The sequence below is a fragment of the Eulemur rufifrons genome, chromosome 1 (assembly GCF_041146395.1).
Source record: "Eulemur rufifrons isolate Redbay chromosome 1, OSU_ERuf_1, whole genome shotgun sequence".
In the NCBI taxonomy this organism is placed as follows: domain Eukaryota; kingdom Metazoa; phylum Chordata; class Mammalia; order Primates; family Lemuridae; genus Eulemur; species Eulemur rufifrons.
The window spans coordinates 80,668,982-80,686,092 of NC_090983.1; the positions used below are offsets into that span (position 1 = coordinate 80,668,982).

The following is a 17,111-nucleotide window of genomic DNA, read 5'->3' on the forward strand; positions in this document are numbered from 1 at the left end:
ACTTATTTTTAATTTTCTTTTTTTACTTTTTTATTGTGGTAACATATAAAATATAAAATTCCCATTTTAGCCAATTTAAAGTATACAGTTACGTGGCATTAAGTACATTCATATTGTTTTGTGTACAACCATCACCATCTGTTGTCTTCAGAGCTTTTTTATCTTCTCAAACTGAAACTCTGTGCCCATTTAAAAAAAATTCCTCCTTACCTCCACCCTCAACAACTACCATTTTACTTTGTCTTTTCAAATTTGACTACCATAAGTACCTCATATAAATAGAATCATAAAATACTTTTTTATAAATAGAATCATAAAATGAACCTTTTGTGGTTCATTTCATTTAGTTTAGCGTCTTCAAAGTTTACCCATGATGTAGCATATGTCAGAGTTTTCTTCTAATTTAAGGTTGAATAATGTTCCATTTTATGAATGTATTACATTTTGTTTATCCATTCATCCATCAATGGACATTTGAGTTGGATCCACTTTTTGCTATCGTGAATAATACTGCTATGGACATAGTTGTGCAACTATCTCTTTGAGATCCTGCTTTTAGTTCTTTTGGGTAGTACCGAGAAGTGGAATTGTGGATCATATGGTAATTTTATGTTTAAATTTTTATGGAACCACTATAAGTAATGCAAAGAGTTCCAATTTCTCCATGTCCTCATCAATATTTGTTATTTTCAGTTTTTTGTTTTTTTTTTTTTTTTTTTAGTAATAGCTATCCTAATGAGGATAAAGTGATGTTTCACTGTGGTTTTTATTTTCATTTCCTTAATGATTACTGATATTGGCTATTTTTTATATGATTATTGGAAATTTGCATATTTTTGGAGAAATGTCTAATCAAGACCTTTGTCCATTTTTAATTGTTATTTTTTGTTATTGTTGACTTGTTCTTTATATATTTTAGATGTTAATCTCTTATCAAATGTATGATTTGTAAATATTTTTTCTCCTTCTATGGGTTGTCTTTTCATTCTGATCATGTCTGATGTGCAGATGTTTTAATTTTTATGATGTTGAATTTATCTATTTTTTTTCTTTTTGTTGCCTATGTTGTTGTCATACCATTCCTTTACTTCTTTAAGCATTTTTTTTTTTTTTTTTTTTAAGTTCTTTGAATGTTCTCATGATAGCTGCTTTGAAGCCTCGGTCTGCTAGTCTGCACATCTGGGACCTCTGAAAGGCAGATTCTATTACTAGCCTTTTTTTCATGTATATGGTTTACATATTCCTACATCTTTGCCTGTCTCATAAATTTTTATTGACAGTTGAGAATTTTAGATAATATGTTTTAGCAAGTTTGGATACCATTCCTCCCTGCCCCTCACAGTGGGGCTTGTTTTTGTTTGAGGGTTTGATTGTTTTATCTAGACTAGTTTATTTCAGTGACATCTATTTCCCCACACTGTGAAGTCTCTGATGCATCCCTCGGAGGGTATAACCTTGGGCATAGGCACAATCACCTTGCAGTAACAGTGGCTTTAGCAGGGTTTTCTTTGACTATCTTGTTCCCTGATCTCTCTATTAAGCTGTGTGCCTTTGTTGCTATCACACCTAGTAGATAGCTTGCACTAATTGTCAGCTGATTGTTCTATTACATTAAAAACATACCCTTTGACATAAATTGCACCAAAGTCTTATTCAATACAATTTTGGCCAATTTTCAGGAGTACACTTTAAGATTTGTTCCAATCCCACAGTATTTCTTAGCTGTCTTCCCCTCACAGCCTCCCACAGCCCCCACACCCCCAGGCCTAACTGACCTAAGTTTTGTCTTGTTCCTATGGAACTACCATTTTTGTCTTAATTGATTACCACCAAATATTCATTGTTTTTGACAGTGCCCTTAGGCTTGAACTTTCCCATGCTCTGTTACAAATAAAGTTAGTTCCCTTGGGAAAGCAGCCTAGCTCTCTTTTCTTCAAGCCTGTATCTTTCTGACCAAAACATCTGCATCACTGTTGTAGATCTGAGGACTGGGACAGTGGACAGTGCCCCATTTTTCTCAGTGACACCTTTGATTTACTAGTGGCATGCTGGGTTTCAGTATTTGCCTTTGGTCTTGGCTTTCTTCTCTTGGCATGGAATCTATGCCTTATGAATGATCCGGATGAGGGCAACTGGATCCCTCTATTCTTGGTCTATTCCTGGGGTAGAGATTCTGCCCTATAAGTGTGTTCTTGTTGTTTTTAATTTGATATCTGTGTATTTTGCTGTGCCTGTTTTCTTCGGGTTAGAATTCTTTGGTTCAGTCTCTTCAGAGAGTAATTATTAAGTGTTCTGCTACAAGGGTTAAAAGAGGAAATCTCATATTTTCTTCCAATCAGTTGTCAGTTTACATCACCACTTTACCCCACTTCCACTTTGACTATTCTCAGGGATAGTAAGTACTTATAATTTTTGAGCCTTTCCAGTGTTTTGGTTTTGTATTGATTTGCTTCTTGGCTTTCCTCCAAGGTATTACATGTTGTACAACTTAATTGAGTGCCATTCATATCAAAGCTTACTTTAATAGTGTCCCTTGGAGATGTGCATTGCACAATCTAAGTGGCTGAAATGCAGCAGCCCTGATCATAGTGTCTCTCATTATCTTCAACCTCTGGCTTAGATTTTACTTTCTTAATACTCTTAAGAGCTAAGTAGCTAACTAAGTCAGACAATACTCATTTGTTGCTTGTTTGCTTCTAAATTTTTTTTAGTATCCTTTGTCTGCTCTAGTTTACTTTCTAGTCTCTTTATCCTTATGGATTTGTGCCTTTTTTAATTGCCATTTTATAGAGATGATTATAAAATGCATAGGTGAAGAGGTGTATTCCATCGCTATGTTTAACACACTTGCTACTGAACACCTTTTAACCTAATATATGCCAGGCATTGTGTTGGATGTTTACATTTTTCTTTGTTCATTCTCACTGTGTTGAACATCAGACACTTCCTAGGGTTATCATTGCTTCCTATAGTCTGGGTCTAATATGAGGATTTAAGAGTATGATGTTTGCCCTGTGTGGGGAAAAAATGACTTTTCACTTTTCAAATAGATTTAGTCACAAATAACTCTAACTTACTAAAGTGAATAAATAGGAATTTTGCTAGCAATATTGAATTATTTTTGCAAAGGAGATTTCTGTATTCATGTTGTCTCACCTTCTTTAACCTAATTGTTACTACTACCTACATCCTATTATGTTTCTCTCACGTAAGCCACCCAATATACTTATATCATTTATGTATGTATAATAATTTTATAACTATATATACTCATTTATAACTATATATACTCTAGTGTATTATTGAATATGAGTGCTGAGAGGAGTTATCCTACTTCTGTTATCACTTGTTCCTGTTAATCGAGCAAAAGATTCAGTTACATGAAAGAAACTCCCTTTTATTACTATATTGCTGAGAGTTATTTTTAGTCATAAATGGATATTTTTGATTAAATTCTTTTAGGCATCTATTGAAATGATAGGATTTCTTTCCTCTTTTAGTATACTGATAGGGTTACCTGCATTAATTGATTCTCATTAGTCATGATATATTATCCTTTTATATATTGTTGGATTTAAGTTGTTAGTATTTTTGAGGAATTTTGCATCTGTGTTTATAAGAAATGTTCTATCTTTAAATGCATTTGTACAATTTGTATATTAGAGTAATTCTGGCCTCATAAATTAGTTGGAAAATATTGCCTTCCTTCTTTTTTCTAGAAAAGTTTGCGTAGAACTGGTACTATTTCTTCCATAAACATTTGGTAGAATTTTCAGTGAAGCCATCTGGGCCTAGAATTTTCTCTGTGGAAACGTTTTTAAATACAAATTCAATTCTAACATAATATATATAGGAATATTCAGATTATTTGTTTCTTCTCGAGTGAGTTTTAGCAGTTTGTGTGTTTTAAGGAACTTGTGTATTTCATCGAAGTTGTTCATTTATGGGCATAGAGTTGGTTCATGGTTTTATTATCCTTTAAATCTGTATAGTCTGTAGTAATGTCTTGTCTTGCTGATTATTTGTAATTTGATTTATTTCTACTTTGATATTTGTAATTTGTTCCTTTTTAGTTTTATTGTTTCTGTTTAGTCTAGCAAGGTCATAGAGCACAAGTTTAATATGTAAAAATCAATCATATTTCTAAATGCTAGCAATGAACCAGAAGTTATGAAATACGTATAAACTGAGCAATACAGGTAGAAGATCTGTATGCTGGAAACTTATGAAAAATTAAAAAAAACTCCAAAACAAATGCAGATATATACTGTTATTTGTGAATTAATAGGCTCAAAGGTGTCAAGATCCCAATCTTCCCCAACCTATAGATTCAACATAATTCTAATTAAAATCCTAGTAGGATTTTATAGAAACTGACAAGATATTTCTAAAATTTGTATGAAAATATAAAGAACCTAGAATCTAAAGTAACCTAAAAAAAACCAAAGAACAAAACATGAAGATTCATGCTACCAGATTTTAAGATTTGCTGTCACCATAATAGTGTGATTTTGTAGAAAGGACAGACATGTAGATTAATAAAACATAATAGTACAAAAATATATATACAGATATTTAATCAATTAATTTTTAACAAAGGTACAAAGGTAATTTATTAAAGTATAGTCTTCTCAACAAATGGTACTGAATAATTTTACCATTTGTGTGTAAAATAATGAACTTTGATTCATATCTTTCACCATATATGGAAATTCAAAATAGACCACAAACTTATAACTGTAAAATTTCTACAAGAAACATAGGATAAATTGGGTTAAGCATAGATTTCTTAGATATGACTCCCAAAAAAGGATTTACAAAATAGATGTTGAAATTAGACTTAATCAAAAGTAAGAATTTTTAATTCTGTTATTTGAAAAACACTAATAAGAGAATGCAAATAGAAACGATAGATTAATAGGAAATATTTACAAATTCCATATCTCATAACAGACTTGTATCCAGAACACACACACCCATATACACTCAAAGCTTAATAAGAAAACAAACAACCTAATAAAAATGGGCAGAAGATTGAACAGAACTTCACTGCAGATATCATGTGTGACTGGCAAATAAGCACATGAAAAGATGTTCAATGTCATTAATCATTAGGAAATGCAAATTAAAATAACAATGGTACAATAGGTACCACTACAAACATTAAAATAACTGAAAAAATAAAATAAAATAAAATAAAAAGCTGATAATATCAACTGCTGGGGAGAAGGCAGAGTAGCTGGAAGATTGAATATATTGATATAGGATTGCAAATGGGTACAACCACTTTGGAAAATAGTTTGGTAGTTTTTTTTTTTTATAAAGTAACCCAGCAATCCTAGATATGCTCAAATAAAATGATAACCTATATTTACACAAAATCTGTATGTAAATGTTTTTAGCAACTTATATCCATAATAACCCCAAACAGGAAACAGCTCAAATGTTCATCACTTGTGAGATGGATGGACTAAGTGAGATACATTAATATAATGGAATACCATTCAACAATCAATAGGGGAGAAATGATAATAAAAATATAGATTAATCTCAAATAGATTGTGCTAATTAAAAGAATCAAGACTCAAAATACTAAACACTTGATGATTCCATTTTATGATATGCTGGAAAAGGCACAACCATTGAGACAGAAAACAGATCAGTAACCACCAAAAGCTGGAAGCAGGGAAATGGGTTTACTGCAGAGGTATAAAGGGGAATATTTTGGGATAACAGTCCTGTTCTATACCTTGATGATGGTGTTGGTTAGACAACTATATGAATTTATCAAAATTTGTAGAACTGTACATTTAAAAGAGTTAATTTTACTGTATTCAAATTGTACCATAATAATAAAAATAGAACAAAAAAATAAGAAAAGGATTGCCTTAATGTTATACCTTTCTATAGTGAGAATACACAGAAAATTTGAGGCCAGTAAGTAGTCTGAAACTAAGCAAAAGATTGTGAAGAAATCCATGCTAGCAGTCATAAGCAGCAGCCTAATCTTTGCAAGGCAGCTCACACTGCATTTTACTAGGCCAAGGAAACAGAAGTGAGAGGATGAATGATGTGACACAAATTATCACCATTCTAAATATGTCAAGCATATGTCCTGCTGACAAGAAGGACTGTCTGTCATGGTAAGTAGCTGCATCAGCTTTTCAATCTCCAAGTCCAAAGAGTGAGTGAGGTACTTGTTTTTTTAATGTGCTGTGTTAGGAAAGAATAATATTATTTTTCCTCATTTACTGTGATTATAGTTGTTGGTTAAAAGGCATTTTTTGTATTAATACAAGCCAAATTCAGGCAACAATGAGAATGAAATATCCCATTTTGTAAAATAATGTCTCAGATAACTTGTGTATTTGGAAAGGTGCCTATACCATCCTGTATTTCTAAAGAATTTCTAAAAGTTCTAATTTCCTCGCAGGGAGAAATATAACCTGGAAGAATACAAATAAAATAGCACAGCTGTGTTCTCACTGTTCCACTAAGTCCAATACACAATCAATGTGAGTTATTTGATTATATGTCATAAAATCAGCAGCATTATGCTATTGACTATACCATGGTTTATATGATAGCTACACATACAAGACGGTAACCAGTAGTTCTCCAGTTTAGAGCTGTCTATATAAACAAAACTCAGGAAGAAATAAACCTTTAATCACTAATAACTTGTAATTGTTGGACTATGATTGCCAGCTTCTAATCACCTTTCTCTACCACACTGTTTTTACTCTGAGGAGGGTCAGCATAATTTATTTGTTTGTTTTATATGTTTCCTAAATCATATGCATGCATACATTTGTGAAAAATGTGTCTTAAATCCCAATGATGTTACAAAACAAAACAATTCCTGAAGACTATGCAAATTAGTGTATTTGGTGAAAATTGCTTGTCCGAATTGTTAATTGATCCATGGTTATGTAGCAACAAAGTAAACGTGGATTGTACATTGCTTCAGAGGGCAATATTTATATTTTATAGAAATAAGACAGCCAATGTAAAAAAATCCTTATTTCTTATGGTTAGTGTTTCTCTATCTGTTGGGGATTTTGCATTCAGGTAAAGAATTTGGGAGAATTTACAAAAAAGAAAAAAGAAAAGAAAACCAAGACAAAACCCAAAACAAACAAAAAAACTTCTCCAGAAGGCATCAAAAGATAAAACTAGAACTGTGTCATGTAACACCCCAAAGTAAAAGAGTAAAAGAGAAAACCCTTCTATTATAAAAGAAGCAGCACCAAATTTCTTGAAGAGTATGCCAGTTATGACAAAAATATTAACAATAAGTATTCTGTTGTATTGAATGGATAAACTTAAAAGGTAAAATAATAAAAATAGTTACTCTGTGTCAGGCAATATTTTAAGAAATTTATATCACTTACCTCACTCACAACCCAATGAGGTAGTTTTTATTATTATCCCCATTTTAGGGATGAGGAAAAACATGTATGGAAAACTTAAGTCATTTGCCCATCATAGTTGTGTAGCAAATAACCCTGATATCTCAGAGGTTTAATACAACAAAAATTCAATTTTTCCCTGATGCCACAGGGCAAGTGGGTCGTCAGTGAATGGAGTCCCATGTGTTGTTTCAGGCTTCTGCCATCCTAAGGTCCTAGGAGTCTTCTGCTGGATCCCCTTCACCCAGATGGCTAATAAGTGAAGAGAGTGGATCATTGTCAGAATGCTTTAAGCATTGGGTCAAGAAGAGGCACACAGAAGTTCTGCCTACATTACATTGGCCAGAAGATAGAAATATGGCTCCAACTTAACTGCAAGTCAACTGGGAAATGTCATCTTTTTATTTGCCCAGGAAGAGGAAACAGGATTGATGGACATTTAGCTCTTGTCTGCCACACTCGCACATCCTGGAACTACTAAAACCAGGGTTGGAATTAAGGCACTGTTGCTCCAGAGTCCAGGGCTTTGACATAATACTCTACTATCATAAAGTAGAGTAAACATAGTGGTGAAAGAGATCTCAAATTTATCATAAATTCATTTTTGTTCCTCTAGACTCCCTGTTACTTTTTATTCATAACACAAATTCAGAAATATATTTCTTCAATCTATTTCTAAGACAAAGAATGGTTTAGAAATTTGGATGCCTCAAAGCTAACCCACCACTTATAAACTGTTAACTTGCATTTGATAAAGAAGGTATACTCACGTTTTGAATGTATTCTCCTATGCAACTTATTCTCCCTTACAACTTTGATAAAGACTTAAAAAGATTACTTAAAAACAGAACAAAATGGATCTGTGTCAGGAGAATATTAATCAACTGGATTAGATTTGATTTATGAAATAGTAGCTCCTCTCCTTTAATCAAAAATTTTGTGATAATGCTGGAATATCATAAAATCTGAATAGAGATCAGATACTACATTTACATGTCTGTGTTCTCATTTACCTGTTTCATTCCCTTATATGCTAGTGGTCTTCCTACTGCAGTCTATGATCCAAACCAACGATAATGTTGCTTGAGCTATGTTTCATGAAAGGCACTTGGTGAAGACTAATTATCCAAGTACAAAATTTTCTGTTGTACTCAAATAAGCTTTCTAACAAAATCCATCTAATGTACTTTTAATTACATACACAGTCATTGTAGTATTAACATGTAATTAAGCATAAATGCTAAGTAGTTCAAATAGATAAGTTTACAATAATTGGTATTGCCTTTACAGTCAAGCCAAATTTTAAATTTTAATTTTCATGTTGCTAGTTCATGGTTCTTTATGATCTGTTAACAGAATCAATATTTACCATTTCACCTAATATCGTATACTGTTTAATTATCTCCCTATCATCACTCTGCGCATACACAAATCCTTATACATGATAAATCCAATAAACCAGGGGTCCCCAACCTAGGGTGAGTTGTATAATTATTTCATTTTATATTACAATGTAATAATAATAGAAATAAAGTACACAATAAATGTAATGTGCTTGAATCATCCCCAAACTATCTCCAGCTTCCCTATCCATGGAAAAATTGTCTTCCATGAAAACAATCCCTGGTGCCAAAAGTGTTGGGGACAGCTACAAAACCAAAAGCAAAATTGCCCTTGTCTATTTTGCAATTTTCAGCCACTAGATCCCCACCTAATACCCAAAACAATGTTTGAGATCTGGTTTTCCAGACCCATTTTTTCTTCCCGTTTTCTATTTCTCTTCAATTCTCCCCATCACTAGCCCCAGGTTGGTAACTCTTTTCAGTGTGGACTGTACTCTCCATTCTCCAAATATTTCACAATGGAAAGAGCAAAAGATGTGACCCATAGTACTTAGATGTTTCTGAAGATATGGAATTTAGCTTCAGGGATTAAAATGGAAAAGTTAATACATTTAAATCACTGAGTTCATATGTCTGCCTTAAGGTAGAGACTAAATAAATTAGATCATATCACTATCTTTGTTCTCTTTATACTATAACCAAATCTAAGTCTTTTCTAAGAGAAACGTTTCCTGCTTCCTCTTTCTGTCCCAACCCCTTACTACATTCACTTTTGTCCTCATTGCTTCACTGAAATGCTTTTTAAAGGCCTTAATTGATCCTATTAGGAAATCCAGTAGAACTGTAGGCTTCATCTATGTATATTTCTCAAAGAATTTAACATTGATTTCCCTGTTTACTTCTGTGGACTGCTCTTCTTCCTTAGGGTTTTGTGAAGCTTTCTAGGTTCTCCACTTATACATTTGATTATTACAGTTTTCTTTGTTGATGCCTCTTTTTCTGCTTGGTTTTCTCATGAAGTTCTCCTCTGGGTTTTATTTGTATCAAATATTCTTTTTAAGGGGAACCCTTGCAGAGTGCTTAGCATTGACTAGGTGCTCAATTAATATTGAACAAAAGTAGCATAAAGATTCAAACTAATTTTGGACTGATTCCACCATAATCAAACAAAATTTGACAACTCAATTATCTAATTTTAAGAGGTAAATGAACTGTCTTTGGGATTTAGTTTAATTTAATGGACTAGAAATATCTAGTGTTAATCCTCATTCTAAAGTTAAGCTATTTTATTGATTTATGATTCAATACAAAAATCTTGAACCACTTCTTGTATTTATATTAATAACATACTCCTAAGCCTAATATGATATGTCAAAAAAAAAAAAAGAATATACCTTGATTCCCACCATGCCCACATTATATGGTGGGAATTAGAAGTTATTAGGAATATGAGCATTGTAGTTAGACTGACCTTGTTCTGAATGCCAATTCTGTCATATGTTTGCTCTGTAATCTTGGGCTAATTATCAACTATCAGTTTCCTTCTATATAATATGTAGATTATAATAATATACACATTTTAGAATATTGTGAGGTTTCAAAGAGTTTGCGTATTTAAAGAACTTGATATAAAATAGGCTTTTAATTTGCAGCTGTATATACTAGTGGGGGGGAGTCAAAATTTAAATAACTACCATAGTATAAGGCAAAAATATTGTAATTTCCAAAGAACCATTTATTCCATACTTTTTATTTAAAGTATATTTTTACAAACCAAATCAATAGTCTTTATACATTGTATGACTATTAGCATTTACATTAGCATGTAATTAGCATTAACCCAATATTTAAGCTTATAAATCAGATGTAGTTGATTTGTATATTGGTAGAAGGTACATAGGAAACCAAAACTGTTCTAGGTATTTCAAGAAGAAATAAATTTAGTATAAAGTATTAGTGGTTATTGGAGCAGTGAAAATTAGAATTTGAAGAAGGCACAGCCAGCTTTCAAGGTATGGTTCTGCAGCTATGTTCCAGATAGAGAGGAAGCCTAGAGACTTGATGAGCTCACAAGTGGCATATAGCTAGACAAAGAGAAAAAGACTGGTTTTTGCCCTGGGGCAGTCTAAGCTTGGGAGGAGGAACTCAAAAAATGAGTCTGTGAAATAGGAGGAAAGCCAAGAGTGTGGTACCTGAGAAGCAAAGTGATGAATATGTATCAGTAATAAGTAGTTACCAACCATGTCAAATGCTGATAGGTTGAGTAGATAAGGACTGAGAAAAGGTCATTGTATTTATCAATGTGGAGGTCACTGGAGACCTTGACATGAGCCATTTCTAAGGAGCAAAGGAGGTGAAATCTTGATGGAGTGCGTTTATGGTAGAAACAGGGAAGGAGAGAGACAATGGGTATAGATTTTTCTGAATTTTGTTATAAAGAGAAACAAAGGAATTGGGCAACAGTGAGCAGTAGGGGGAGATGAGGTCAAGATGTTTTGTTTTTAAATTGGGGAAAACTAAGAGCATGTTTGATGGTGACAGTGTGCTAGTACAGGGATCAGAAAACTCATTTTGTAAAAGGCTATAATAAATATTTTGGGCTTTTGTGGGTGATAGGGTTTCTGAGGTAGTGTGAAAGCAGCCTTGGCAATATGTGAAAAATTGGTATGACTGTGTTCTAATAAAGCTTCATTTATAAAAACAGAGACGGGCTCTAGTTTGTCAACTCTGCCCTAATATAAATGGGAAAAAAATGGTGATTAGGAGGGAAACTGAAATACAGGTACTACCTTTTAGTAGGTGTGGGTAGGCGAATAGGATGGGATCTGTGGATAGAAGGTGGGGTGGGAGCTTTGATTATGAGTTCAACTAAGTTTGAAAGACAAAGGGACAAGAATATGCAGAGATGGGTAGATATGAAATATAAATCTAGAAAATCTCTTATGATTGCTTTAATTTTGCTTTAATTTTCTCAAAGAAGTAGGAAGCAAGATCATCATATATGAGTGAATATTAGGAATGATATTTGGAGTTTTAAGAAGAGAAAATGTATGAAATAGATGAGAATATTGAAAAGAAACTGAGCTAAGGAAATACTATGGAAAATCACATTTTTAGTAAAATACCACGTATTGAGTTTGGAATGTTCCATATGTTCTTTTTTGCATTGGACCTTTTATTTATTTTTTATTATAATTTATAAATTTTTTCTGAAGCACCAGCTAAATTTGTGGCAAATATTAACATATTTTGAATTATTTAGCATTAGTCTTCAAAACCCTTATTTTTCTCCCTGGGGCAAAGAGGAAACAATAGTCTTATCACAATCAATTAAAAACCCTATTTTCAGACAGTCATGCATTCTATCCAGATATTTATCTAGTTTAGAAAATCTTATTCCTGTTAGAAACTGTTTTTGCAATGAATATGCTCCCGTCAGTTCATCTCTATTTCATGCTTTTATCATATTGAATCCTAATTTGTTCTGAGGGTTTGCTAACTTTTTCTTCAGAGACGCATTTGCTCTGAAATAGTTCAGATATAATGAAATATATTATGTTCAGTATTTTTCTAATATTTTTCCACCAATGAAAAATAAATTATTGAAATGAAATATATTTACATTGATTGCTATGAAGGTTACACATGGATTGGTAAATAAATCAAAACAAGTCCTCAAAGATAGCAAATAAATTGATGTGTCAGATAGGAAAGGAATAGGTGGCAAAATCAACCTCTGAGCTCATATTTTTCCTCTTGAAATAATTTAATTTACCAGAATTTGAAAGGTTTTAGTGACTTTGCACATAGCAATAAGCTAAAAAGTGGGAGACCAAACAGATTCACCTTAAATTTTACTAACAATGCTTCAAGCAAATGCAAACAAACATTATTTTAGAGGGAATAGATATTTTTTTCTTCTCCAGAGTAATCATAGAATTCCCTGAAGAACAATCAAAACTATATTATTAAGGGTATGTACTGAGTAAATATAAATAATACATAAATTTAAACAATACACATATGTTCTCAGTTAAATATAGATACTATATTTGTTTTTCCTCTACAGAACTGCTACCCAGTTGCCAGCAGCTGAATTGTCAGTATAAATGTGCAATAGTCAGAAACAGTTCAAGATGTTACTGTGAGGATGGATTTGAAATAAAAGAAGATAGGAGAAGCTGTAAAGGTAAGCATGACATGTAACTGTATTCTTTTTTTTTTTTTATATAGAGGCTTAGTTAACAGAAATTTAATACTGTGTCTTTGAGCACCTACCATGTGTGCCCCATAGTGTTTATGTTAATTTTTCTTTTGCTGCTTGATATTTAAATGTTGACACTCCTCCTAAAACATAAACATTACACATAAATTCATACCAATCAATTTTCAATTTATATTGCAATAATGTCAAAATCGGGAAATGTCAACACTGGAAATGTTTTGGTTAACCGCTAACACATTGGATTTAATTATTTTGACTTCCTAAATGTTTTATGGCTGTTATATAGATATAGTCTAGTAGATAGTAGACATATGTTATTAAATAAGTTAGGTTAATAATTACTAATCATGTAATGCTATTTATAATTTTTGCATTGATAATTCTGGCAGTTGGCATTTTATGAATAGTAATAATAATAAACATAAATTTTTTTCAATGTCTTTATTCTTGCTTTTGTGAATGTTCCACAGCAAATGTTTACCCTCCAAAACGTTTCCTCTCTGTCATACTGAACAATTCTAGGTCACCTCTCCATCTTATTGACTCCAATTGTGTATATATCTATAAATATATATAATCTGTCCACAATGTAAGTTATATGCATTACTATATATGGTACTTAGAATCTATCTATCTTACTGTGTCTTCATATTTCTAATCTACAATATAGGCTCTCTCTCTCTCTCTCTCTCCGTGTATATGTGGAGGGGGTGGGTGTGTGGGTGTGTCTATTATGTATTTGGGGAATAGTTGCATTGCCATGGCCACTAAAATATAAAATATCTTCCAAAGAAATTGGTGCTTTGCTGATTACTTTAAACCTTTGCTCTAATATTATTACTTTTGTCTTAAAATAGAATCTTAAATTTGAAAGAATACTTAGAGAGAATATTGTTCAAAATCCCAATGACAAAAAAACAGAAAAGAGAGGCCCTGAGAAGTTAATTGACTTGTTTAAGTTCACACATCTTCTTAGTAAGGTCTGCAGAGCCCACTTATTCTTATCCTGAAGAGGCTCGTTGACTTTTCAGGTACATCTGGGACTTGAATTTTAGTTTGATGTTTGTTTGTTTTGTGCATAATAAAAATGTTATAAAAACATGTTTATTAAATGTTTATCAGACCCAAAGGCTGCATAATCTGACTATAGGGAGACCAAGTTGGCATATTTATTTGACTCACATCATTTTAAACCAACATTAGCAATCAGAAAATTGCACACAAAAGGTTAGATGTGAAAAAATCAGGGCAACACTAGACCCCTCATAATAAGAAATATAAATTATGCCATATATGAATGTTGCCTTTGACCAAGCATGAAATTTCCAGTTCAAAACATCCCTTGCCATTCATACATGTTAGGCTTAGATATTAATACCTATGCTGTGTACTTCTCACTCATTGGCTACACCTGACTCCTATAATAATCAGTATTTACAGTTCCTTTTGCAAGGGTGGAACTGAATTGAAGATTTGGATTCCTAAATCTCTTAAGTAAATGCATAAAAACAAATAATTACTTCTGTTGAACATTAGTAAATAATTGCACAACAATCATTTTGGAAGTCACCAATGGAATAAGAGCTCTTTTTATTAATAGTTTCACTATGCTCCTTGATGGCCAGGTCTGAGCATCATTTAGGTTTTCTGAAACTGTATTTCCAGGTATTTCTCTGTCTTTAAAGGAGGAAAGAAGGGAGCATTACAAGTAATGATACATCTATTCCTTTGTGGCCAATTTTGTGGAGTTGTATTGATGTCACTGCAGTGCATTCTGGCTAAATAGAAAGGACAAAAATCATTGATCATATTGCTCTCCTGGATAGCATAATCATATCAGAAAGACTGAAATAGAATCCAACAATATTAAAGTTGAAAAAAATCTGTGAAAATAGATAAGAGTTATTAATATCAACAGGGGCTGGACTTTACCATAACCAGGCATAATTTCTTTCAGTACTACTGTAGACTTAGCTCCAAACACTATTTTTTTTTTTTTTTCTAGCCCCAAAAGTACTTACTTCAAATGACTCATCCATGACTGCTGGCTATTATAGGACTCTGAAGATATCTGAGAATAGTGCAAATTAATACTGTACAAATGCATATTTTCTCAATTTCAATGGTCCCTTATCCTACTCAGCTATCTTTTTGCTTTCCTTTAGTAAACTCTTTTCTTAGCTTGACTTTTCCCAGAAGCCAAACCTGAAACAGGGATTCAACTGAAAGTTTTTATTTATTTGTTGTTATTATTTTTCTTTCTTTTTTTTTGGTGATAGAGTGAGAGGTGATACAGGAAGAGAAAGGCAACCAATAGTTTGAGCAATTAAGCCAGCTTTAACAAAGGTTGGCTAAAGCATTAAGTGTGTGGCAGAACTCCCTAGGATAGGGACATCCAAGTAGTAAATGGTTGTGTGCTGGAGGTGGTATCATCCCTTCTGGAACTCTGACCTGCCTTCAGTTTCAGCAGAGCTTCTCACAGGAGAAGGAAGATATTGAAAGAGCCCTCAGGCACAGATGAAGATCCCTACAGTTGTAGAATCACACTGAAAGATCTGATAGATATGAACAGACAGTATCTGCTATAGCATACTCCCTTCTCTGTTTCTATCGTAACTAGAACATGCCTCTATTGTAAGGAAATGTATAGTATCATAATTACATTTCACTAGACTTCTATCAATTAGGGATAGGAACCATGTTTTATCAATTTTGCTTTCTGCAGGGATTAATACAGTGCTTGGTACATAGGACAGACTCAATACACATTTGTCTAAATAATTACCTACTTACTGGTTGTCTTTTTATTTGCCTGGTCAGTTAAGAATAATTAAGTACCAGCTATTTATAAAGATTTGAATCAGATGCTAGAGAAGGGAAAGGAATATAGAAAGTAGAAAGAAGAAAGGATTAGAAGGACCACAAATATTAAAATAAAATTTAATTAAGACAAAATTTCTATTTTCAATAAGTGCTTAATAGTTTCTTCTTTTTAAATTAGTAAAGATGATTTGTGTAGCTTCGCTCAAAACTCTTATTTAATCCGTTGATTAAAAACTATGTTACCAGATGAATTCTTTGTTAAAATAATGAAAAATCAATGCCATACACACTGGAACTATTCAACAAATATTAATTGGAGTACATTTTGTATTTTGCAAAAATATCCAACGACTTCTAGCCTGCCTATCACAAATGCAAATAAGTCTTCTTTTAAAATAAATGTTTTGATATTAAGTGTGATGTTTTATCTTGTAAGTAGTATGGCAACAATGATTTTGATCTTTAGTTAATGTGGATTTGGAAAAATTTATTAGATGTTGGTTTTCCTTTTTAACAATAATCGATTTCTAGAGTTTGAAAAAAAAATTTTCTTCAAAGAGGAAAAAATAAATGCCCATTAATAAAGATCCTTAGAAATGATGCCAAATTTCCTTTTAGATCAAGATGAATGCACTGTTTATGGTACATGCAGCCAGACCTGCGTAAATACCTATGGATCCTTTGCATGCAGTTGTGTGGAAGGCTACCTAATGCAGCCAGACAACAGGTCTTGCAAGGCCAAAAATGGTAAGTTATGATCTTTTTTGTCCTTGCAGAATTTCTTGTTTCCTTTTTACAATTTCTTTTTATTGGAGACGTGGTTCGGCAATGTGGACTTTGAAGAGAAAGATTTTCCTTCATTTTAATCTGCTGATCTATAGTTAGAAATCCAGAGCAGTTCTTTCAGTTGTCACTGATCAGTATAAAATTCCTTCTATTACAGGAAGTTTCTAATTAACAAAAACCTGTTCAAAAGAAATGGATTTATTGATTTGAACTACTCTTCTTTCTCCTGGCCTATTGTAATAGATTTCTAACTAGATTCTGTGAGCTTTTGCTCTGCCTCTAAAATTCATACTCCATGTAAAGTGATCTGCTAAAACATAAACCAGATCATGTTATTCTCTTGCTTAAAATCTCTGGATAACTTTCACACACCTTGAAAGTAAAATCTAAACTCCTCTCAGGACCTATAAGGGCCTAAGGGTCAGGTACCATTTACCTTTCCAATCTTATCCCCCACTACACTCTTAGTATCAATGCCAGCACACTGGTTTCTTTCTTCAACCATGTTGCTGTTTTATTTAT

The 17,111-nt window shown here is 32.6% G+C and overlaps 1 protein-coding gene across 2 annotated transcripts in view; it reads left to right on the forward strand.

The window, feature by feature from the left end:
- Positions 1-17,111, forward strand: part of LRP1B (LDL receptor related protein 1B) — a 1,768,615-nt gene that overhangs the window by 813,062 nt on the left and 938,442 nt on the right. For both annotated transcript variants that reach the window (XM_069473041.1, XM_069473049.1), the window contains exons 4-5: positions 12,825-12,944; positions 16,422-16,550. In XM_069473041.1, coding sequence (XP_069329142.1) covers positions 12,825-12,944; positions 16,422-16,550 — 249 coding nt within the window. The remainder of the gene's footprint in view (positions 1-12,824; positions 12,945-16,421; positions 16,551-17,111) is intronic.